This window comes from Amphiura filiformis, chromosome 11 (genome assembly GCF_039555335.1).
Source record: "Amphiura filiformis chromosome 11, Afil_fr2py, whole genome shotgun sequence".
Classification (NCBI taxonomy): Eukaryota; Metazoa; Echinodermata; class Ophiuroidea; order Amphilepidida; family Amphiuridae; genus Amphiura; species Amphiura filiformis.
Window position 1 is genome coordinate 49519147 of NC_092638.1, and position 27144 is coordinate 49546290.

A 27144-nucleotide genomic window follows, 5' to 3' on the forward strand; every position below is an offset into this window, starting at 1 on the left:
TAATAATAAAAATCTATTTCTGAACTTATGACCAAATTAAGCAATTTGTTGTAGTCATTTTTCGAACAGACTATATAATAATATGTGGTGTGATCAAGCAAAATCAGTCTGAAGTCAGACATATTCAATTGTCAGTTTCTTTATATAGGATTGTAAACAGCATTGCAAAGATTTTCCAAAACAAAAGGATATACTTACTTTTTAATCCAATACAGAAATTTATTGGTCGAGTCAAGATTTGATTCAATATAGGGCGTCACACTCAATATTGAAAAAAATCTTGGTAAAGCCAATAAATGTTACAGAAATGTTATTTTAACAAGTTGACCTCAAATGACCTTGACCACCACCAATACTTAAAGGTTCACAGTGTAGCTATGACCTAAGTTTGGTTGCAATCTAGGATTCTGAACTGTTTATATAAGACCAAATATTAATCAAAAGTCTCACATATTGTTGACATACATGAACATAATTATACACACCCACCCCCTATTGTAAATGCTGCAAAGTGTGGAGGTGTGTATGTATTCCAACTGGGGAGATTCACACACCCACATTCCAACTGGGGTGATTTTTTCACACAAATCTGAAAGCAACCACCATACTGTGGAGGTCATCAAATCAGAAAACGGTAGGTGGTATACCTCCCCTTTATGGCTCAAAGACCCCATTTTTTAAAGTATCTTCAACTGTGGAGCTTGATCACCAGTTGCGAGCAGGCTCCACCGTTGGTATGTGGCAAAACATACGTACATTCACAGTTTGAATGCGGTTACAAACATACACTGACACACAAATACATTCTGGAAATGCATCCCTGATGAACCACAACATACTTACCATCAGTCCATTCATGTGACGTAGGATCAAAGCAGCCATACAACTGCCCCATGGTGATAGCCTTAGGGTTGAGAATCTCATAGATCACCTTGAATTCTTCCATCAGATTAGCTGCGTGCAGGTCAGCCAGGGCACCTGATAACACTTTGTAGGCGCAGGTCTTACCACCCATGGGCTCACCGACTATCATGAAACCGTGACGCACCAACATCATTTCATATATCTATAAGAAGTTGGTAAAAACAATGTTGCTCATTCTATGATCTAAATAAATGTGAAGCACAGATTTGATTGTGAGTAAAGGCTCATTTGTACTTCACTGCGAATGCATGCATTTGAAATGCATTTGCGTACAAATCAATAGGGCATGCAATGAAACACACTGGAACTTTAGAATTCGGATGATTGCAATGAATGAGGTCTTAAATCTGAGCTATAATTAAAGACAGAGATAAAAAGAATTTATCGCGTCTGATGTCACTGTCAATTACGATCCTTGAATGGTTTACACAGATTAATAGCGCGTAAAAGGAAGACCGATCTATCTGGTGCTGATCGGAGAAAAGGAATAGCAGCAAATGGCAAAAAATTACGTACTTTTACATGGCAAATAGCAGCTTTTCTAGGCATTGTTGACATGGTGCCCTCGCTAAAGAAAGTTTCCTACTATAAAGACCTAACTTTTAAGATGGTTTGCATGTTTGAAGGTTCAAAATTAACAATAAGGCGCCCAGTTATACTGCCGCGTTCAGCAAGTCATCATCACAACACTTGTAAACAAACCCTGCTCGAGTTTGATTGACAGATGACATCAGACGTGATAAATTCTTTTTTATCTCTGTCTTTAATTATAAAAGATGCAGCTAGGCTGTTGGTTCATATTATGACATGGCTTTGTTTAGGTATACAGGGGTGAACATAACTGGTATCTTAATTCTTTTACGAACTGTATTTTAAACATAGATGGCTGTATCCACAGAAACATACCTGAATAATTTTCTCTATAAACCATGGTGTCGGTTGCAGTCCAAGTTTCTTGATGTTTTCATTAAGTGCCTCCAAGAAGACCTCGTAGTCAGGCGTCGGCAGCACCACTCCAGGAAACAAGTCATTGATAATACCTTCAAACAATGGTACATCCTAACAGGGGGAAATAATTGCAAACAAAAATAATAAAATCTTGTTTAAAGTCATCAGGTTTTTATATTTGCTCCAAAATTGAAAAAAAAACATGATATGGATATTCAGACATTGGAAAGAAAGAACAACTGTCCATATGCATAAATTATGCAAATCAACTACTTAATTAGTATGTTCTATCAAGTCTAATCAGGCTGAGAACCCTTTGTCCTGCTACCCCCTACTAAATTACGTCACTGTACCCCATATGGATCTTCAGATATTGGAGTGAGGTAAGATGTAGCTAAAAGGGAAAACACAGAAGGAAATGTGCTTAATCACCAAATAGGTAATAGGAAGAATAGAACAGTTTCACCCAATGTGTAACAATTAAAAAATTCTGAAGACAAGCAAAATTAACAAAAGCACTTACCTGAGCCAAGAATTTAGGCAAGTTGACATCTTTGATGGCTCTAAGCACCAATATCCCCTCCTCTTCTTCCATATATTTCAGCTTTAAATTGCCTGCAGCAGTCAGCACAGACTTGACAGCTCTCATACCATAATCGTAATGGTGTTGAGACGACAGCAGCTCTGAGCACAGACGATAGGTTGCCACAATTTTGCCAGAAAGGCTACGGGCATCCACGAATCCCATGGAGTAGAGTGAGATCTCGCCAATGAGACCGTAGTCTGGCACCATCATGGCTACTGTACGGAATAACACCTAGTAAACGAAAAACAACATTGTAATTAGTTATGAAATAGAAAACCCTGAGCCAAAAATCTTTCTTCATTTTTTATGCTCATATACATGTGAGGAATTAACCAGATTATATCCTTAAAAATGAATGTAACAGTGAAGACTTTGGATTGGGATTAGACCCTTTTTACCTTTTTACAGGATATTCTTGTTCACAAAATAATGTGCGGAAATTTCCATCAGCTTCATTGTCAGATGATTTCCGACTCTGGATCGCGATCAATTCCATTCATAACCGGTAACTGCCACATTTAACATATGGAAATGTGCAGTCTGTTGTCCATCTGTACTTTTTTCATATGAAGCAAAATTTGAAATTATATTATCTTGCAAATTTATTCTAAGCTTTCAGAGATGTCACAGGGTTTAAAAACCTTGAACTTTTGAAATAATGTAACTAATACTTTGCATACTTTGGTTCCAAATGCATTTTTTTATATTTGGAGAAAATTTCTGAAAGAAATCTATGTTTTGTCTTTTGCCATAGGTTAATTAACTGTATGACACATCACAACCCAGCTGAAGCAATGTCAGTTTTGTCCGCTACAATTTGTATGGTACATACTTTGGTCAGAAAGTATCTTCCTCTTTCTGTCTTTACCAGTTAAATCCTTTCACCATGCAGGGGTCATTGAAAAAGCTATGGCAAAAAGAAGTAAACAAAAGATACACCCTTTACCATATTGGGATACCGTAAACGTTCGCCTAATGGCGCTATGGGCTCCCTTGACACAACTGGAATTTTAGACACAAACTAAAAGTGCCCTCCCATAAAAATCCCACCAGCAAATAAGGGCACATATCCTTAATTCTTGTTGGGATTTTTAGAGGAGGGAGCTCTCTATTTGTACATGAAATTGACTCCAATGCAAAGGAGCCCATGTGCGCCATTAGGTTTACGGTATTCCAGTTGAAATCCACACACCCCCTATGGAAGACATGACCTTAATATCCTACACAGGGGGTGTAGATTTTAAATGGAGCCACCCATTTAGGTAATCCCATTTGAAATTCGCACTCCCTGTTTAGAGGATTAAGGTCATGTATTCCATATAGTGGTACATGCATTTCTACTGGAACAGCCCATTAAGACTGTTTACTATCATACCTTGAGATTGTCAGGTAGATCAGATCGTCCAGCATAACCAGGATTCATGGTGATAAACATGGTACACGTTGGGTTAAGAGACAGCTCTGTGCCTTCAAACATAAACTTCTTCAAATGCATCTGTATAGCTCTCTGGATGCTTTGGATCTGCTGTGCTACCACGGACAACACCTCTAATTCGATACGGTTGAACTCGTCGAAACAAGCCCAGGCACCGGCTTGTGCTAGACCTTTGAAGAATTTACCCATGGCTTTGAAGTCAAGACCATCCGAGCAGTTGAATACCACACACTGGAGAAGAAATGATATATGTATGAAAATTAAAATTGAGTTTTACCATGACCATAAAAGTTGTGACACCCCAGTGGTTCTTATTTTTATTAGCTTGTGGACCACAGAGGGACAAAATCATTTCAAAGATCTGTGTTTGAGGGCTAAATATGCTTGTTTATTATGTTTACAGTACACTTCAGAGCTGTTCAAGGGCCAACTACAATTGGTTGGTAAGCCAGATCTGCATTAAGACTTTGAAAAATGTAATACTAATATTAAATATGGTTTTGGGGAGAGGAGCCTTTAGAAGGATTTCCTTTTTATAGAAATACTTACATACACGTTGGCCTAATTCTTCTTATATTATGTTTGTAAGTCATTATCAAATGTCAAATTTTAATCATAATCCATCTTGAATAGGAAAATAATTTTTCATAGTTTCACTCTAAACATATCATGAATAATTAGTGGGTTTTTAGCGGGTTCGCCGTCGGACAAGTTTATAACTGTCAAGCTTTTGTCAGGAGTAGCTCTGACTTCTTCAGGACAAAGTACCTAAAAATGAGACATGTAGACCACCCCTTGTATACTAATTGTTATGAATTCCCGTTCTTTATTATGACTTTGAGCACAATATTCACTCTACTGTACTAAATTTGCAACCTAGTTGTGGAAAAACCCACCAGTACGCTGGTAGTAACTGCTTTCAAACAAAAGAAACCAGGTCCGATTGCCGGTTCTGTCAGGGATCCAGTGGTTAGATTTTGAAGCCATCCCTAATAATATTCTTAAAACAGCTCACCTGTTTAGCCACTGCTTTGGCCAAATCTTTGCTAGTTTCTGTCTTGCCAGTGCCTGCAGGCCCCTCAGGGGCACCACCTAAGTTCAGTTTCAGTGCACCCATCAATGTTCTGAAACAAAGAAACAAAAAATTCAGATTAATATATATGTGGATTCAGCACACACAAGAAAATGTCACAGAACTCCATAATTTACAGCACAATGCACAGAAAAAAAACCAAAACAAAGGTAATCCCAGCACTACGTCACTGAAACATTGGGCTATTCCATTTAAAATCCACACTACCCCTGTGGAAGATTTTGGAAATATCTTCCACAGGGGGAGTATGTTTTTAAGATGTAATTGGCTAGGGTTAATTATTTTGAAACCCATACTCCCTCTGTATTATGACTTTACCTATATCTTCCACAATTGGAGTGAGTATTTCAAATGGAAGTTACTCAACTGCCTATTCTATTTGAAACTCATACTCCCTTTGTGCAAGGTATTTCCTAAATCTTTCACAAGGGTAGTGTGGATTTTAAATGGAACAGCCCATTGCAACAACAAACACACTCGACTTACCTATAGCATCTGTCAGTAAGAGGAGTGATGACAAGACGTCCACTGTTGCCTAGATACTCATAACCATAGGCAATCTCTGTGGTGATCATGTTCACATTGACATCCTTCCCAGTCCAGTAGTACCTCAGCTGACTGATCCAGTTGAAATCATTTGTGCTCTCGACACCCATGTCACCGAGTTGAGCTACTACGTCACGAGCTGTGAGGAGGGAGGGGGGAAGAAATAAAGTTATTCTTATCGTGTAGTATTGATAAAGTCTTAAAAGAATTACAGTCAGGTTTAATTCTAAAAAATGGAAAGAAATTATTTCATTAAAAAAAAAAAGGTTTGTCTCTCAAATATTTTGCAAAATAGCTATGTGCTATGTTTTTTGTAGGAATTGTTTTGAATTGTGTTTTACCCCACTTTTTTCTTGTTTTTTGCCACTCTGCAGCCAGTCATTTTCTTTCTCACTTTTTTTTTTTTTTTGACAACTAAAAAAGAAAGGAAAATCCTGTAAAAACCTAGACCCTCCCTCGGGTCCGTGGAGAACGACTGGTAATGTAGATTACATAGCATTAAAAATCAACCCAATACACGGACCCTCCCAGTCTGTAGGCAATTTGACTTCCAGCTCCCACAAACTGCTGGAAGTTCACTTTTACGGATTTGGAGTCACGCAATCTTTCTATATACCACGTCCATGTTTTCACTACATTAACGTTTGTGTAAGCGACTAAACAACGATATTGTATCCGACCAATCAACGCAGCTTGGCAGCGCTGGGATATTTGAAAAGGCTTCCTAGCTAAATAATGTGCAAACATTTGCAAACCGCACGCGATAACTCATAATATGGACAATAGGCCTAAGTCCGAGTCAGTGGTTGCCTTTTTTATTATTGCGCTGTACCATGGGTCTATCAGACGCGTGCCACTTGAGCTCAATACCTCTCAGTTGTTGACAAGTGTCCCATCCGATCTTCGTCACATCCCGCGGCATAGCTTTGTGCTACCATATTTGAATTGAAACTGGGGCGGGGCTTTCGAATTGACATCGGAATCACCGTGCTTCGTTGAACGAATATTTGGAAGTGAGATCTCTAACAGATTGGACCAGTCTCGGAATCAGCGCTCAATGGACTTTCGCGTTCACTTATAATCCGAGTATATTTCTATATTGCTGCATGGTTGACTGTGGTGGGTGTAATTAGTGGCGTCGATTTGTGGATGAAGAGGAATGGGTTTTGGCATTGAAGAAAATAAGGGGGGGGGGGGAGTTGGCTTTTTTTTTCATAGGGCATTACGTAATTATTTATTGTTACATTATCCAGAGATGGAACCGAACCGAGACTGGGGGCCAGTCTAGTAAAAACCCAGTGCCAGGTTTATAGCTAGCCCAAGTTGAGTGCCTGATATTTTTGCTATCCAATTAGAGCACTGGCTTGGGGCAAATCTTTTTAGCGAACATAAGGGATCAGGGAATAGGCTAGGGTGCATCACCCCAAATATTTTTTTGGTATTTTATTCTTTTCATGATGAAAAAATCATTTGTGCATTTTAGTGCCGACTGGCGTAGCTAATATTAACCCTGCCCAGTGTTTAAGGCTACATGCTAGTATGGCTTTATAAATACTTACACATGTGGGTTTGTGAGACAACCCTTTTTTGCCTTATATTGAGCTGTGAAATGAACGGTACCAGTCAATTTCTTACCATGTACATCTATGACAGTCAGAGCACCCAGTGTGATACGTGCTCCTTTCTCTAACTTCCCTCTCACAAGGTCTACGATATCAGAAAGCTGCTTATTACTCTGTTCCAGGTATTTCTACAGAAATAAGCAAACAAAAATATGTGTTATAAAATTATTTTGTATCTTCGTGTGAGTTGTAATATTCATGATTCATTTACAGTTGCAGTATATAAATTTGGACTCCAGGAAAGATACACACAACATAATAATAAAAAACCCTGAAAATTACATTTGGATTTGCAAGAAAGGAGTAAACAAGTAATTGATGAATTTTACAGCAATTTGCATAAAGAATAGATTTCATTTGTTTTACACAAAATGTTACTTTTCACTAATCACCTTGTACAATTTTAATTTTGAGCCGAACAAAGAAAATTGCCATTTCATTCCAGCACGTATAATTATTGTCCATGCGTGTATTAATTTGTCGATCGTTATTGAGGGGAGCTTCATGCAGCTGGGACATATGAATAAGACATATAACTAAAAACAAATAGCGATATGCACACAGTTTATACGTCACTGATTCAATGATACACATCACTCAATCGACCAAGTAGTTATGTAACCACTTCGCTGGCAAATTATGGTACAGTGTGAGCAACATTATTAAAGCCTACTCTAGATGAACAAATGAATGAATCAATCAATTACTTACCTTGAGCCCACCAGGTTCTCTGATAGCTTTAGCAACCTCAGTAGTCCAGAAGATAGAGGTAACACAGAGTACAGCTTGTCCAGCCCAGTCCAGTACCCATTTATTACGAGGTGTAGTCGGGTAGCATGCTACTCCTTCCTTGATGACGTTGCGCACACTACTGATCATAACTTCTTCCACTTGGAGTAGCCATTTCTCAACCATACCCTAAAAAGATTAGACACAATGAGTATCAGCTGTTATATAACGCACACAAAATATTATTGTAATTTGATTGCTGGATACTACATCACATTACATAAAATATTCCGTCTATTTCGCTGTAATAAAGTTGCTATATAAATTTTCCCTGCATTAGCACATCATCAATATCATGACCTCAGTGATACTGCTTTTTTGTAACTTTGGTAAATCTTCCCTACATTTCAAAGGTATATTTTAAAACTGGTCAACAACACTCACTTTTTGAACCGAATATTTCTTCATCTTCAGCGGTGTAATGCTGTTGGTAGACTGACATTACCAGGGGGGGCCGGCCAAGATTGGCTGAATTTTGACGTCGTCATTGGTTATACACGTAAAAACAAAAATGTCTCAAATTATTCCAAAACTGTACGTATGTTATCAGTCTAAATCCGTTGAGGTTCGCCAGTGAACCTCATTGTAAGTACTGTTTTTTGAATGTTTTGTATGAATAACGCACGGTATGTTTATGATATATACCTAAAATTTCCCCCATTGTGTATCACGGTTAGCGTGGTGTAATGGTAGAGGTTGTCGCCTGCGGTGCACAGGGTTCCGAAATCGAGTCCCGCTCACTCCCGGCTGTAATTTTTTATTCTTCACATTCATTTTGAATCCAAAAATATTTATTTTTATGTGAAAATTTATACATTCACTGAGAAATATATTTTGTGCATTTTTTTTCTGTAACGGGGCCAATAGAGCTAAAAACACAACTCGGCACGGGGCGTCCAATGGCAATGTCCAGGCAGTGTTGCCGTCATATTGTCTGTTTTGTTTACGATATTGGCTGTTGCCACAGTGAATAATGTAGTCCACCGTCGTCTGGACATTACATTTGTTTTATGTTGTTTCCCTTTCTATAAAGGCCCGCATATAGTTTGCTTTGTGTAATTTGCATGATCATCCAAGCGTATTTGACATGGAACCAACAAATACCTAACCCTTGCAGGGAAGATCTTGGTGATGAATGGCAGTCTCAACTTAGGCAACAAATAACCTATGTCTTAAAGCTTGCAAAGATTTTACAATCTAATGCTGAATGCCCCCCCCAACTCAGTCAAAATAAGTGAAGTTACTTTATTACACACATAATGAAATAATAATTTAGAGTGTCAATCACACAATTCTTCCAATGAAATACTCCGAACTTTATATTTTAACCAAAATTTTCTGTAAACTCAAAAATCACCATCTAAATAATGTGATCAAATCCATAGCTGGACAAACAAATACCTTAGCCTTAGCAGGGAAGATCTTTGTGGTGAATGGTACAGTCTCATTCTCAGCACTTATCATGCCCAGGATTTCTTGCTGATCACTGAATTCCAACTTGGCAATGCCTTCAAAACATTTCTTCAGATGAGGCTGTACTCTCGTTGGATCTTTGGTCTCTGACAGGATCTCCAGCAACTCATCGTTGGAAAGGAAAAAGAATCTGTTAGGAAAATAATAAAATAACTTGTTTTTAAATGTCTTAATTCATATTGTTCACAGGTTTGGAAATGATTCACATGCTTTGAACACAGGAGAATCAACTTAAAGTTATCATTGCAGCCATGGTGTATTTGAAATATAGTTAAATGAACCATAAGAGTACTCTGTGCTTGCTTCGGATGGAATGTTGCAAAGTTAGTCCTGTGTACAGATAGCATACCTGTACACATATCTCAGTGTTTCAAAATGAGTAGGTTATACACAGAGTAACAACTGGTTAGTGCCTTCCTGAACAATGTTCAGCCGACACAGTGATCGGTGATAATTGTTTTTCTCTGAACCCTGAACCAATTGGGTTGACATGTCCAGTCTAATACCTTACCTTGGGAAGTAGAGTCTCTTCTTCTCCAAGTACTCATTGAGACCTTTCTGAATGTCTTCAAGTAACTCGTTAGATTCTCTTGAGTCTACCCAGCATGTTGGGTTGTCCTGTGCAAGACAAAGCCTGGGTATCTTTGATCTGTATGATAAAAAGTAAAGAAAAACAAAGTTATCAAAGACCAAAACAAATCTTGGTACTTGAAATTTCTTTCGCAATAATATAATACACATTACAATATGCCAGAACTGGGTAAGAGCAATAGCTGCCCTGTGAACATTTGGCAATTTACACACAGTATAGTACTCATCTACATATGTGTGTATCCATATCAAAATGATGCACTTGTCAGCTGCTACATGTGTCTCATTTCACAAAATAGCCAGGAACAAATACCAGACTCATCCCAAGTGGAGGCCACTTCAAATCATCCCAAGTCACATGGTTTAGGAATACAGAGAACACTCCTTAACCATGTGACTTGGGGATGATTGGAAATGACCTCCACTTGAGATGAGTCTGGTATTTGTTCCTAGCTATTATGTGAAATGAGACACATGTAGCAGCCGACAAGTGCATCGTTTTGATATGGATGTACACATATGGCAGCTACATGGCAGCTACTCACTTCTGGAACTGAGCAGTGGATATATTCAAGTCCGGCCTAAAATGGACTATTCCATTCAAAAAATCCCCACTACCCTTGTGGATGACTATAGAAATATCTTCCACATGGGGGTATGAATTTCAAATGGAATGAACACATTAGGGCAGCTCCATTTGAATTTCATACACCCTCTGAGAAAGATTAGAATTTGACAAACTAAGTGGATGCACAATGAATCCTATAAAATGTGAACCATTTTGCAATGTAACTTACTCTTTAGTTCACCTCAGTTTAGTAGTGTCATCAATCCTTTTTTTTTTGCCCTTGATGCCTTGTAAAGTTTGTTCAGCTTTTATTAGGCGGAAATTATCTGGCTTTTGTTACTGCGCTAGTCAATAAAGTCCCAACTTACACTCGCGTAACTTCACATAAGCGTCCACCGGTCACGCATTATGCAATGCATAACTAGCGTAAGCATTGAGCCCAACCATGTACATACCATTCTATATCAATTATACACGGTGCTATGAGTCTTTTTTCCGCCTTAAATTAACCGAACAAACTTCAGGCATAGGTGTATACGCTATGTGGGATTAAATCTATGCGCCAAAACATGCACCTCTGTCACTACCAAACTTAAGGTTACAAAAAAGAATGTGAACAGCTTTGCAATTTTTTTTATCACATTTATCAAAGCTTTTCAACTATACTAGTACTGATAATACCAAGACATAGAACAAGTTGATTAACTAACAAAATGAGAATATATACTCAATCATAGAAAAAATTAAAATAATAAACTCATTTTTTGAAAGTTACGAGCAACTCAAACCTACATGGACAAGCATAAATATAACTTAAGAAGTGGATTGAAAAGAAGTTTTAAATGGTGAAAACAAATTGATTGGATATACATGTATTATGAACATTGGTTTGCACAAGGAATTAGGGGTTACTTTTGTGTAAAATGCCACAGAATTAGCCTAACACAGAAATCTTCTATTGAAGGATTATACAGCTTTATTTTGTAAGCTGTTTAATTCCTCAATGGAGTCTATAGACTAGTCTAACTCATGAAAATTTTACACCAAGGATACATCGGAAATTATCTTGGTTCTTGCTATGTGAATGTAAATGTACAGTATAATATATAGCTATATGAGAAACATTTAATAATTAGCAATATACATACTACATCATCCTGATATCACCATACAGAGTGGAATAAAAATGATACATAATGTCAGTAAGGTTTATCCATGCTTCAAAAATCACAGCATAACTCAACTCCAAATACATTTCACACTGGAATTTTAAGGAAGGGGTAATGTTTGGGACAGGTATTTGATTCGGATAAGAATATGGGTTTTTAAACAATTTCAACAAGTTTTTCTGCAGTTTATAATGCAATCATATTATCACAGATGTCAAAACGTACTTCATTATTTAAAACTCCAGCTAAATGGCTGGTAACTTGGTTGTACAGCTAGTAAAATGGAAAACTTGCAAATGGCTGACAATAACCTAGCTTTCTCAATATGACAGATACAGTACCTGTCAGGCTGGCAACCTCATTTGGTTACCCGATTGATTGACTAGTGCTCAAATTGCCCAGGAACACCACTGTAAGTTTTATCTAATCAAGGTTCCCGTCATTTCACAAAACAAAATTCCTGATTTTTCTGTGACAAGTTTTCAAAATTTGATGATTAATATTTCCACTTCACCAAGATTGTATCATGATGTGGACTGTTTCAAACGATTACCTAGTTTACGGAGAAGGTAGAATTCTTTTCAAAGCATGGAATATGAACTCATTTTATAGCTGAATGGTTGTATGCAAGACACATGTATGACAATATGACAAAGATAATTGCCCTCATAGACACTCTAATTCCCTGAGGTTTTTCAAACAACACCATACTCACCGATTCAGTCATAATGTCCCTCCAGTAGCTGTCCACGATACCAAACTTCCTGCCTTCTTCAGGCATTTGTGCCATGATATCTTCTGAGCTGAAGATTGGTTCCAGATACAGCCAGGTGGCCTGACATTTCAACCACTCATCAAGGATATCTTGCATTGTCACTAACTTTTCTTCCCATTCCTAATGAGACAAAGAAAGAAAGAAATAGATTTGAACTACAATTATATTATTATTCTAGAACTATACCGTGTCAGTGATACTTTGTAGTGAATGCCTATACAGATCATGAGTGTAAAATTGAAGCTATAATATTTTGCTGTAAACATTTGACGAGCGCGTACTTCCGTGATGTTGTAAAGTCAGAGCTAACAACATGTACAGCACAAAGTTCATTAATAAATTTCCACTAGATCTGGTCCACGGGGGCCAAAGGCGGTAATTTTAAAACTGAGATAAAGGTAAAAATATGGAGTAAAAAACAACGAAATACATAAGAAAATAGACATCAAAAAACTTCATAACTTTAGAACAAAGTATGCTAGACCTTTAGGTCCGTATGCACAAAAGAATTAGACTGGGTCTAAAGTTAGACCTGGTCTAAGAGGAATTTAGTCCTAGGAGGAAGGACATTTTCCTTTACATTTGCTTGAGTTATTTTGTATTATTTTTGATCTTTGCCTTTAAATCTTTAGAATTTGCTAGCTACTCTAGGAAGGAAATAAGAGTAAAGGACCATTCCTGATGGAATTAAATTCCACTTAGACCAGGTCTAACTTTAGACCCGGTCTAACTCTTTTGTGCATACGGACCTTGGGGTTTTCAGTAAATGATAGCCTATTGTATGTATAATGTAATAATTACACTAACTCAATTTTCAAAAATGCCTCCTTTGGCCCCCATGGACCAGATCGTGTCACAAATACACTCTCGTCAAAGGTTTACTGCAAAATGTTATAGACCTTGGTCATACATGATAAAACGAGATTTTAAACAGTTCTCTCAACAAATATTTGACTTACTTGATATTTCATCCCACATCCATTAGCCTTTTCGAGATATGGCGGACACAGTAAGGCGGCACTGCACGAAATGGGTAAAGTCTTTTGAATTTGCTGGGCTTGACCCACATTGACGACTTCCCTCCTATTATTAACGCAATATTTGGGTAATGGGATTCCATCAGAAAGTGAAGTAGAGTGGTAAACACCTAGTCACACCTTTACCAAGTTGGTCAAGCCAAGACTTTACTAACCCCAAACTTCTGCACACTTTACACATTCAAGTCAATTTTTTTTAAACCATGATACCATACATATAAATCATATAAATATTCTTACCTTCATTTCTTGTTCAAATGGTTTGATGAATGGTGAGCCTCTCATCGTCTGTACCTTGACAATGTGATCATCTAGAAGCAGCTGAATCTCATCAATACTGGCTAGAATGGATACACCCTGTAGCAAAAATTTCACAACATTCATCAAAATATCATTATGTAACCATGATCGTCATCTACAAATATTTTCGACCCTGCTCATAATATGCACTTGGACACACCCTGTTGTAAAAATTTACAACATTCATCAAAATATTATGAAAATTGTTAAAAAAGTAACCATGATCATCACCAAAAAAATATTTTAGACATTGCTCATGTTATGTACTTAGAACCTCTTCCCTCTTATTTTCTTACTGTATCTCTGTATGGCAGGAACTCAAAGTGTACATCAGCCCATTCTATCTTCATTTTCTCCATGGCCTTCTCCAATGAATACTCCTTGGCTGCAGCACCACCAATTTCTTCAAGCCTGAAAATAAATGGTATTGTGGTTATATATTCCTGACTGCTTAAGGGAACTGGAATGAGCGTTTTGAGCGTTTCGACAGCATTTTTTGTGGGACATGAGAGCACATCAGACCTATCAAATTGCATTCTGAATATGAAGAATGTCTTTCTGATATCAAATAATTTTCATTTTATGAAATTCACGATATAATACAAATTTTATGACAAATTATTAAAATTTGATATTTTTCACATTTTGGAGATATAACAGTCCTCGAAGTAAATTTTATAAATTTAATGATATAGTCTTAAAGTGTATGTAGCTGGGAGGAAAAGCTGACGATCAATTGAAAATTTTGACCTTTCAAATTGAAGATATGGATTTTTTTCCCAAAAGACCTAATTTTTTTTGGTGTTTTGGGAAAAAAAATCCATATCTTCAATACGAAAGGTCAAAATTTTCAATTGATCGTCGGCTTTTCATCCCACCTACATACACTTTAGGTAGAAATCATCAGATTTATAAAGTTTACTTGGGGGGAGTACTGTTAAATATCAAAAATATCAATTTTTAATGATTTGCCATAAAATGTGTATTACATTGCTAATTTCAAAAATCAAAATTATTTGATATCAGAAGGCCATTCTTCGTATTCAGAATGCAATTCCATATGTCTGATGTGCTCTAATGTCCCACAATAAATACTGTCCAGACGTTCATACCCCTTCCCTTAACATATTCCTAAATAAGTTCAATTGGATTGTAAAACTATAAATCAGACAGGTCTTGTAAACAAATTAAGGAATTTGGTGATACATGTGTACATGCCTCAATGAAAGTTTAGTGCATGTATGCAGCTGTGTTCATTCAAATTATTATGTGACATTTTAATCAATGTTGGAGGCTTCTTTCTACACAGACACTTGCTACAACACACAAGCGAATGCTTCACATTTTTCAGCACTGCCGTATTGTTCCTTTTTTTTGTCAATTGTCCAAATGAAAAAAAAGGGGTATGAACATTTGGACTGTATTTTTTGTGGGACATGAGAGCACATCAGACATATCAAATTGCATTCTGAATACGAAGAATGTTCTGGCAAATGATTAAAATTGATATTTTTGATATTTAACAGTCCTCGAAGTAAACTTTATAAATCTGATATGTACTTAAAGTGTATGTAGCTGGGATGAAAAGCCGACGACCAATTGAAAATTTTGACCTTTCATATTGACAATATACATTTTTTCCCAAAAAAGCCAAATTTTTTTTTTGTGTTTTGGGGAATAAATCCATATCTTGATATGAAGTGTTAAAATTTTCAATTGATCGTCAGATTTTTATCCCAGCTACATACACTGTAAGTACATATCATTAGATTTATAAAGTTTACTTTGAGGCCTATAAAAATCAAAAATATCAATTTTTAATCATTTGCCATAAAATTTGTATTATATCGCAAAATTTCAAAAAATCAAAATTATTTGATATCAGAACGACATTCCTCGTGTTGAGAATTTGATTCGATATGTCTGATGTGCTCTCATTTCCCACAAAAAATACTGTCGAAACGTTCATACCAGAGCCATTTTATTAAATTATCCTTCATTTTTAAGCTATACCTTCAAATTTTAATGATTTCTATGTTTTCATGGGGATCGCTGTTAATGCCTCAAGTATGTTTAACCTGTAAGGTAGTGTTCACATTCACTTACTTTTCTAAGTGTTTTGCCAAACCAAGCTCCAGCATTTGAAACAGGGATGTCTCTGGTTCAGGTTTCAATTGGAATCCAACAACTTCACTCATCTAGGTTGGAAAAAATGAGAACAAATTAAATGACACAGAAGATCAATTCTTCCAGTTTCCTTCAACTTAAGTTTAAAAAGATCTGTTTTAAGAAACCCACTGTAAATCTCCAGGAGCCAAATTGACAAAGATTTACATTTGCTTATTGTCTTGTGACATCTCACCAGATGTATTACAACTAACAGCAGCTGAAGGGAGTATCCCATTATGCTTTGCGGTACCATAATAGAACTGTATGTGCCATAGACAATTTACACAAAATCCATCACTTCAACTTTCAATAACTGGCTTAAATCAGGGGAGGTTAAGACTTTTGTTTGCAAAAATATGACCCGTAAAGTATTGTGAAACTATCCATAGCTATCAATATCTAAGCGGCTCTTGTTTATATTTTGTATACATTTGCTATGGAGCATGCAGCTATACTGCAATGCTTGCTGGGATACTCCTTTCAGCTGCTGTGATTACAACTTATTAATTGAAGTACTTTGTCTACTTTCTTTAACACTCAAAATATAGACCAGGCAGATCAACTATAACACTCTTATTAACGTGGGTCTACTTTTTGGCGTAGTGATAAAAGCCAAATAATTCCCGCCGATTACGAGCTGATCAAAGTATAAACAATTATTACAACATCTATAGGTCTGAAAATCCAACATTAGTTAAGTGTCTTTGTGAAATTTATTCCTTAACCCCATGGGCACTATCAGCGAAATTAAAAACTAATTTTATTGGTTACAAAAAGGCCCATATCATGTATTGAGCCAATCAGAGATATGGTAAGTAAGGCTGAAGGAGATTAAGTTTAAAATTGCTATAAAATCTAATAGCTCTATTTTGATTGGTTACTAAGATGATAATATCATGTAATTAACCAATCAAGGGCACTGTAAGGCATTGGTTAATCCTTACCCTTCCCCAATGTCTATCTCTTATACCAGGGTTACATATGACTCCCAGCATGGGTAGATGAGCCTTAAACTTGTCAATCTTCCCTTTGACATTGTTAGCAATTCTCTGCGGTCCCGGTTGATCACCAAAACTCCTCCCTAACTTGTACATGGTACGGAACATAACATCAACTTCCTCTTGGATTTTCTCTGCGTTGAGATCCTGGAACGGACCTGTAAATTTGAGAAAGACAATTAGAAAGTGAAGAAAAATATGTTACTGTCTTTACCATTAACAACAAGAAATCATTGATATGTAATAGTAGAGGCATTCAACATATATCCATATACCGATTAGACAATAATAACTGCGCACTCATCTATTTTGAGGTCATTGTGTGAAATTGGAGGGTTTTGTTTTGGGCCGAGGAAAATACCGAGGAAAATACCGAGGAAAATACTGAGGAAAATACTGAGGACAGTGTGAGCTTGGGAAATTGTGTAAGAGCTGGACAATGTGTAAGAGTCTGCCATGCGCAGACAAAAAGGTGACTATGAATACATAATGAGTTGGACCCTGAACATGTGCAGATGCGCTTGACAAAAGGTGATTCTCGTAAAGCAGAGGCCATCCCAACATCTTTTCTCATCTTTTTTGGAAGCTCTAGTAAGTATCTCTGTCATAGGTTGTTTAATTACCTTTTAAAAAAAAAAAAAATATGCGTCAGGGCAGAGGAGATCTTCTCTGTTCAGGGTAACCTATTTAGATTTTGTTTTTATTACTAATTTAACCAAGTAATTTTGATGTGTTGCATTGTGATTGACAGCTGCAGCGTGATGATACAAAGAGACGACTTTCAGGCCCGATTACCTTGATGACACCCTGTATAGACCTTTTTCTGATGACGTCACTTAATCGATATTGGGGTCTCAGATGTAAACAAACAACACATGCATTCCCCATGTGTCTGCAATGTGAAAACACCAAATAATGCGTATTTTCTCCTATGTTTTGTCAACTCTGTCACTTTAGCTTCCATAAAATAATTATTTAAACAGGAACTGTATTGTTTCAGCATGTTTTGATGCTACAAAATACAAAAGATACGGAAAACCCGCAATTTTGTTTACTTTTTACACCGTGACGAACTAAACGCGTACTGCGAGCTGGCAATCTCGCGCGCAGGCCGCCTAGCGTCGCGCAACGCTGATCGCGCACGCCGGCGCAGCATTTGCGTTTGGGTGCCGATGACGCGAATGATGAACCCAATATCGATTGATTGGAAAAAAAAAAAAAAAAGGTCTATATACACAGTTCACTGTTGGTCATGTAGACAGACGTGACCGCTGGTACAGATCAGGGTTATACTATTTCAACATGAGACTACGGCGTTGTCCTCCGAATTGGGTATAGGTAGTTTGTACTGAGTACCATGGGCCTGGCTATACTCACCATTCAGCCATGTTTCATACTTGATGTGAAAGTTGAGTGCAGTATTCCACAGTGAATCGTAGGGAGCCTTGGCAGCAAACATCATCTGCATTATAGGGAACTGACTCGGTTCCCACTCCAGCAGCTGCTCCTCAACATTCAAGCCTTCCAGCTCCTCGGTTGCCGCTTCCAGAAGCTTCTGCAACTCGCTCAGCTTATCGACATTGGATTTCATCTGCGTCCATGCTCAGCATCTGAAAACATGCCATTTCAATAAGTTAATATGATTATAGGTATCGCAGCAAATTTTTAATTGGAACACAAACACACATCAAACACATGCTTGCTCCACACACTCACTTTACACTCCTTCCCCTCCCCACACACACACCCCCACACAACCCCCCCCCCCTCACACACCCAATACATGGCATCAATCCTTGGGAGACAGGGATACATGCCCCGCTTTTAAAATGCATGCACCCAATTTGGCAACTTCAATCACAGAGGTACATGTATGTGACACTGTAACTAGGAAGTGTACAAAAATCCACAATGGCTTCATATGGGGCCTAATTTAGCAAACAATTCCAACTTTAAAGGGGGGTGCATCCCTCTCAGACACCCCCTAAGAAGTCATGCAAGTCTATTAGATCCACATTTTAAGATATCTGTGCTACTAGAACCAATTATGGTATTTGTAAGCATGTGCACCAATGGCTTCCACAATAGGGGTTCATTTAGAACCCGCCTCCCCCCTATAGAGGCCGTCAGCCTTTTCCGCGGGATCCCGTGTCTTGTGGGTACTGCTGTTCTACATGTCATGCGTTAGACATTACGCCCTCGATTACGCGGAAGTTGCAGCACGTGACGCACCTCTTTAGTCAAGCGTCAACAGCAACAAGGCACTACGTACCCACAAGATGGCGTCACTGGCGTCACAATGACTACCTCTATTATATAGACTAGCGGAATACCCGCGTCCCCGCTAGATGAGTAAATGGGAGCGTTCACTAAATAGGAGGAATTACTCAACAGGTAGAATTATTGAAAAGGTAAATCTTATGTATATAAATCTGGCCTCCTTAGGCCTACATTTCCTTTTTAGCTATTTTCTTTCTTTTGAGTTTCTTCTTCATGGGTCAATTTTGTTCAATTTTTTTTTGCTGCTTAGTTTGTGATTTCCATGGTTTTTTTAAATTTATTTAACTGTTTAACCCTGTTCCCGTTTTTTATTATTTAACCCCGTTCCCGTTATTTTCAAAATCTGTCCTTTATTACATTCCCCTTTTAGCTTCTTTTTTATTTGCTATTTCGCATGCTTAGCTTGTGGTTTCCCGTTTCCATGTTTCCATTATCTTTTATATAATTCAGTTCTCAGTAAGCTTTTTTAATTTTTTTTTTTTTTTTTCTTACATTTCCTGATTAGTTTCTTTCTTTCCTACTTTATTCCCGTTTTCATCTTTTTATAACCCACATTCCCGTACCGTTTTTGTCATCGGCCTATCGGCTCCAATGCGTGTATCCCAGCATATGCACGCGCGCGGAATCGCTTGTGTAGATCCACGCGTGGGCGCGTGGCGTACGCCAACTTGACACGTTTGTTTGGATTTGCCTAGTAACTGCGAGATTTTGCCAGACAACCTCATACCCAATCTGTTTTTTTACAGATTTAGAGGCCAATTGTTGACCGATTTCCCACGAATAGTTTATTGCATTCCCCGTCTTATAATCTATCTCCAGTGTGAATTTCATGATGCTTCGAACAAAACTGAAAAAGCCTTTACGACAAACAAAATAAAAAACGAAACTTGGGACTGATCGCAAATTATTATAAGATGCAGCACCAAAATCCATTTAAAAAATCTGTGTCACCCCACTTTTCAATACGGATTGACATTCTTGCCCAGACACACCCACACACACAGCAAACCATTTAAATTCTCCCAGTGCACCTGAACAGGAGTTAACTTGTGCAACGCAACAGTTTCAATATGTGGTTAACATGCTAGTTGGTACAAAACAGGTTTAGTGTGAACCCTATCCCATACCATACCTCCACAACTCAATAGCTAACATTATTAGAAACCGACAAAAGGGACCTTTTATGACATACTACACATACACAACAGTCAGTGTTATCAGTGCAAACACAAAAAACTACTTCAGGAATATTATCACATTCTCAACAATATGGTTCACCCAATTTGTGTGTGCAGAACTCATTCCATTTACATTTTTATAGCTGTACACAGTAATGTTCTTGATTCGTACTGTTCTCAGCTGTGAACGCATATCATGCAGGGCTACAATTTGTCATGAATCTTGCAAATATTCTCATAAAAAGATTAATCAAAGTTAAATTTCAATTTTTAATTGCCAAGAATCCAATGATTTCATCAAAATCCCATATTAATCCCACTTGGTGTCCAAAAACTAAAATAGAATAAGTCCTCCAAACATCAACATCAAACAATCTGTTATTCATTTATTTTTTTCGTAATTTTACCTTTCCACGTGGCTATATATTGCATGAAGAAAAGATGTGAAGGAAAAGTAAATTTGTGGCATGCAAAAAATGTTGATGAAACACAATTAAAGAACGAAAGTTTATTGGATTCGATAGGTATGATTATTATGATTATATGTGATGTGATCAAGCAGCAAAATCAGTTGGAAGTTAGAAATATTGATTTCCAGATATAGACAAACAAAGGAAAAACTTTCTTTTGTTGTCTATTATTTTGGAAATACTTCAACTGTTCATATTTTTGGAAGTAAGGTCTTCAAAATGTACCTTTGCAAATACTTTGTATGATCATGTAGAAAACTCACTTGAATATGCCTGACGTCAGACTGATTTTGCTTGACCACACCACATATATACAAATATACAGCTGTTATTTGAGATACTTCTTTGTGCCGCTGAGACATCAAATAGCTAATGAGCTGGGAAGCACTTTTCAGTACTTAAAAGTAATTTTACTTGTCAGTGATCAATATAGAATAACAATCATTTAACAGCAAAACAGCTGAGGTAAAACAGCATCTCTTCTATCTAGACAAAATCATATTGTTACAACTGGCTCTGTTGATCTTTTCTTCTTTTTGGAAGATGTTTGTGAACAAAAATGTAAACACTTGTAAGCAATGTTGCACTGAGACCTACTATGATAACATCAACATGCATGATATGTATACAAAGTCACTTGATTATAAATGAATGTGAACTATTTCGTACAACAAAGTATGAATATGGAGAAAATCTGCATATGGTTTCATCAAAAATGAAACATGCACCATATTCAACCACTTCCCAAACTAGTATCCTTGTTAACTTTTATCTAGCTTGCATCTGTTTAAACTCGCCTTTCCAATGCACATTGGGGCTATTCCACATTGGGAGCATGAATTTCAATTAGGATTACTTGAATGAGTGACTCCATTTGAAATTCACACTCCCTCTTTGTATGGGAGATTAAGGTCATATCTTTCATAGTGGGTGTATGGATTTCAACTGGAATAGCCCCAATGTGCATTGGAAAGGGGAGTTCAAACAGATGCAAGTTAAATCAAAGTTAACAAGGATACTAGTTTGGGAAGTGGTTTGTTCATGTTACTATTCATGCTAATTCCAAATATGGTCATGAAAATTTTTTGGGTTTTTTAAAACTTGTTGTCTGCAGTCGACAGCTGCATAGAGAGAGTTAAGAACCCTTTGCTTCAGCACCCAGTCTGAGGAAACCATCAACCAAGATGGGGAAAGTATAATCATGCAAGTAATTATTGGATTTATCAAGTAAAACATCTTGGATATTATAAACTACAATCCTACAAATGCATCTATATCATAAATAAAATACAGTTTTTAAAAAACTTTACAGTGTTCAACTCAATTATATTTACAAATTACATATATCCTGTCAATTTTTACCTCTTTCTTTCTGAATGAATCCACTTCTTTGTTGTACTCGTTGAGTTTCTCCTCAAACCGCTGCACCTTCTTCCTGACCTCATCCTCGGCCTGATCCCGGCGGGTCAACAGACGGTTTTTACAAACCTCAAACACGGTCAGGATGTGGTCCGGCCAATGGAAAACTGTGCTGTTCAGTTTAATATCCTCATCTGGTAAAGAATAAACATAAATGGTCAAATTGGGCTATTCACTTGAAATTCACACAACCCCTGTGGAAAATTTGGGAAATATCTTTCACAGGGGGAGTATGTTTTTCAAATGTAACTGGTCATTGTTAATCATTTTGAAACCTATACTCCCCCTGTATTATGGCTTTACCTATATCTTCCACAACTGGAGTGAGTACCCAATTGTCTATTCTATTCAAAACTCATACTCCCTCTGTGGAAGGCTTTAGCTAAATCTTCACACAGGGGTAGTGTGGATTTTAAATGGAATATAGCCCACTGAAGACATAAGTACATTCTTTTCATAACAGAAATTACATCTCCTCATGACAAAAATATTCCTGTATAATTTTCTTGCTGACAGTATAATTATTCAAACTAGATTTTTTTACATACATTTTCTCCTAATTTCACAAATACAGTTCTTAAATTTTTTATAGAAATGCACATGTATAATTATCAGAATGTCTATGATAGAGGACAATAGAACATTTTTAATGGTGACCAAATGATATTCTGAGTGGTCTTAAGGTTTTTTCCCAATGTTTTTTTCTCCATGTTTTTATTCCACAGTGCCAATTCTCTAAACAGTTTTCATTATAAGTTACTGATGATCTATATAGACACAGTACTCTTCGGAAAACTCTTAATTCCAAAAAGGTGTTTCATCCAAAGGTGATGTTAAAAGGTTTTTGATCCCAAAAGGGTGTTTCACAAAATGGTTAAGAAAAATGAGCAACAGAATCAAAACTTTTCAGGAACACCAAATTTGAATTATCAGACTGGCCACATTTTAATCACAACAGAAAAAACATAAATGGAATTCCTCTAATGAGGACATGTGCATCTCAGTGTAAATTTCCATGTATTGAACCTATTCCAGTTCTCTGGAAGACATAACTTTAATCACCCACACAGGGGTGTAGATTTCAGACAGAGTCACCCATTCAGGTAACCCCATTTGAAATTCACACGTGGACAATTAAAGGGCAAGTCTTACACAGAAGGTGTATGGATTTCAAGTGGAATAGCCCAATATACAACACATCCTTACATGGCAAGTTTGCATAGTCTAGTAGGAACATAAGTCTATTAGCAGCCTCGTCAATTTCATTCTTGAGTTTGACCACTGTCACCTCACTCGACTCTGTCAGGTACTCGCTCAGTGCTACTATTTCTGCTGTGGTGGTTGGTGTCTCTCCAAGGCGGTCTGCTATCTCATCGTATCGTCTACAGATCCTGTAATCGATCAATCAATCAACAATCAATTAGACAATCAATCAATTACCAATCACTCAACCAACCAATTAAAGCCATAATATACGATCTTATAATATGAAATTGGTTAATTTTTTTCAAACCTGATTTTTTGGCACATTTGTAATGTTTACAGTACGTGTCCCACCTTAAGGGATCTGGAATGAGCGCTTTTGAGCGTTTCGACAGTATTTTTGTGGGACATGAGAGCACATCAGACATATCGAATTGCATTCTGAATACTGAAGAATGTCTTTCTGATATCAAATAATTTTCATTTTTGAAATTCACGATATAATACAAATTTTATGACAAATTATAAAAATTTGATATTTTTCACATTTTGATATATAACAGTCCTCGAAGTAAATTTTATAAATCTAACGATATATTTTTAAAGTGTATGTAGTTGGGAGGAAAAAGTCGATGATCAATTGAAAATGTTGACCTTTCATATTGAAGATATGGATTTTTCCCAAAAGACCTAATTTTTTTTGGTGTTTTGGGGAAAAAATCCATATCTTCAATAATTAAAGGTCAAAATTTTCAATTGATCGTCGGCTTTTCATCCCACCTACATACGCTTTAAGTATAAATCATCAGATTTATAAATTTTACTTCGAGTATTGTTAAATATCAAAAATATCAATTTTTAATGATTTGCCATATAATGTGTATTACATTGCTAATTTCAAAAAATCAAAATTATTTGATATCAGAAGGACATTCTTCAGTATTCAGAATGCAATTCGATATGTCTGATGTGCTCTAATGTCCCACAATAAATACTGTCCAAACGCTCATACCCCACCCCTAAATGGAATCAGCCAAATTTGTTGTGTTTGTCAGTTCAACAGAGCAATTTTGACATATGTCATATCAAAGTCTTCCATAGAACTCTATGTTAAACTACCAAAATAGCCAGTGGGGTTTCTTTCACTTTACCTTTTACTTTGGTTTTAAATGCACAGGAACCCGTTTCTGACAGTTATTACTAATATTATTTCAGCATTTTGAGTGAAGCAAAAGAAAATTAAAATTTGATGGAAATTATACATTATGGCTTTAATCAATCAGTGAAATACACAATCAGTCAAACAAATAAACAATTATGCATTCAATCAATCATGTCTCTAGCAAGCTTAATAGTTGGATATCTTACTGTTATGGGCCAGTAAAGCCTTTTCTAAAATATCAATTTATTTAGGCAGCAATTATTTTCTTCAGAAATGATCTTCATATTGTCGTTGGGCAGTAAAAACTTCCTATGTATCATTGGCCCCTGAAAATGTTTAAAGCAAAACCTCCTATGTAACCTGTTGGCAGTTTTGTTTTAAACATGTTCAGGGGCCACAAGCACATAGGAGGTTTTTCCTGCCCAAGGACAATATTCCCTATCACTTACCCTTTGTTAAGAGACCTGTTCTCCTCCACCTCAAAAGTGATCAGTCTCTCCTTCAGCTTCTGTGCACGTGTAGCCAAGTCCCCATTGAGCAGCCTGCAATCCAGGCAGAACATACTGAGAGGGACCGAGATGCGTAACAGTGCAATCTCATCTTTGAGCTGTTGGTAGCTGTCAATCTTCTTTGTGAAGCCCATGAGAGAGTGAGTCTCCTTCAAGAAATTAGTGATGTCAGCCTCGGCTTTGGTGTTCAATAAATCATTGTACTTCTTGTATGTGTTGAGATATCTATATGAAGTAAAATTTTAAAAAGGGTAAGCATTGGGCTATTCCAGCCGAAATCCTCACAACTCCTGAGGAAGATTTTGCAAATATCTTCCACAGAGGGAGTATGTTTTTCAAATGTAATTGGTCAGGATTAATCATTTTGAAACCCATACTCCCCTATATTATAGCTTTATCTATATCTTCCACAACTGGAGTGACTATTTCAAATGGAAGTTACCCAACTGTCTATTCTATTCAAAACTTATACACCCACTGTAGTTGACTTAAAATAACTCTTCCACAGGGGTAGTGTGGATTTAAAATGGAACAGCCCATTGCTTGTGTTACTGGATTTCTAACCTTCTCTAGCTAGCACATAACTGATGTGTCCTTTATTTTATTTTATTTTATTACATCTTCTTTAGCCTGGGGATACCCAATCAGTGTAAAAACACTGTTTTCCATGGGTGCCCATGGGCCAAGCAAAATACATCAAAAGGTTAAAACATTACATATGAAATATGTGTACATCCATATCAAAAGGATGCACCCATCGGCCGCCACATGTGTCCCACCTCACACAACAACCGGTAACAAGCACCACACACACCCCAAGCGGGGGCCACTCCATATCATCCCCAAGTCACATGACTTATTAATACAGAGATCATTAAATAACCATGTCACCCGAGATGAACCATGCTCCAAGATTTCAAGCCCATGGCAGATGAACCAGAATTTAAACCAGCGAACCAGGACTTGACCGAAATCTCTTTCTGGAACTTACTTTCTGCAAACTTGTTACGTTGAGTCTTAAACTTCCAGCTTCATCAGGCAACAGACCCATTGGACTGTGTTTAACTTATATTGCTTTGCATAAAATCACAATATCCATCAACTATCCCTCCCAGAGCAGGTCTGAGTGAATTAGATTATGTCGGTATTTTGCTTACCTAGTTGGTCCTACAGTGTTATATTTGAATATCTCCATGGCTTGGTCTATGAACTCTGTCACTAGTGGTTCTTCTACTTTGACGGCCCTAAGTAGCAGCCGCTGTTTTTGCATTTGTGGGAATATTGCACATTCAACCTGTAAAAATAAGAACAAATGAGTACAAGTGAAAGACAGTTGTCTCAAAGTTAGGTATGCCCACATTGCTTATTAAAGAGGGCCTCATTCAACTCCTAACTTGTGACCACAGATATGGCTTAACTGTGTAATCCCCATAGGAAAATACAAACATTTTAAATTTGGACACCAGAAACTTTAGGTTGAAAGTCAAAAAGTGTCGTTTGGTATACCTTGATACAGAAGTTATCATATACAGTGATAGTAAGATTTTTTCAAATAAAACCTCTTTTATGTAAAATTGATCTACATGCTGAAAAATGTTGCATACTTGCTTTTTTGTACAGTAATTTATTGTAAAGGTACCATCAATGATAGTCACAGAATTGGAAAAAATACATTTGCTCATACCTTTGCTAATTTTTGTCCTACAGACATGGTTGACCCTTCATTTTTTAAGTAAAACTGTCACCTTTCTAAACAAAACAATTTCCATGAGAAATATCCTACTTCAAAATTTATCATACCTATCAAAGTATCAAAAATATACTCAAACTGAGAAGACAAAAATATGCAATGGAAAAAAATACTATACATGTTTTTAAAATTATAGATAAAATAGACCCC

At 36.9% G+C, this 27144-nt stretch overlaps 2 protein-coding genes across 2 annotated transcripts in view; one reads left to right on the top strand and one right to left on the bottom strand.

Annotated features, from left to right (window-relative positions):
- The window catches only part of LOC140164937 (L-serine dehydratase/L-threonine deaminase-like), a 117895-nt gene extending 110509 nt beyond the window's left edge, over positions 1–7386 (top strand). Inside the window, exon 9 of the transcript XR_011860608.1 lies at positions 7374–7386. The gene's annotated coding sequence lies outside the window, so the exon portion shown is untranslated. The remainder of the gene's footprint in view (positions 1–7373) is intronic.
- The window catches only part of LOC140164939 (dynein axonemal heavy chain 3-like), a 99557-nt gene that overhangs the window by 57879 nt on the left and 14534 nt on the right, over positions 1–27144 (bottom strand). Inside the window, 21 exon segments of the mRNA XM_072188337.1 lie at positions 844–1066; positions 1831–1983; positions 2396–2689; positions 3834–4124; positions 4909–5017; positions 5473–5671; positions 7168–7282; positions 7866–8072; positions 9345–9546; positions 9928–10007; positions 10009–10065; positions 12460–12639; positions 13797–13913; positions 14153–14267; positions 15963–16054; positions 16970–17181; positions 18401–18625; positions 22286–22504; positions 23577–23761; positions 25185–25469; positions 26402–26538. Coding sequence (XP_072044438.1) covers positions 844–1066; positions 1831–1983; positions 2396–2689; positions 3834–4124; positions 4909–5017; positions 5473–5671; positions 7168–7282; positions 7866–8072; positions 9345–9546; positions 9928–10007; positions 10009–10065; positions 12460–12639; positions 13797–13913; positions 14153–14267; positions 15963–16054; positions 16970–17181; positions 18401–18625; positions 22286–22504; positions 23577–23761; positions 25185–25469; positions 26402–26538 — 3697 coding nt within the window.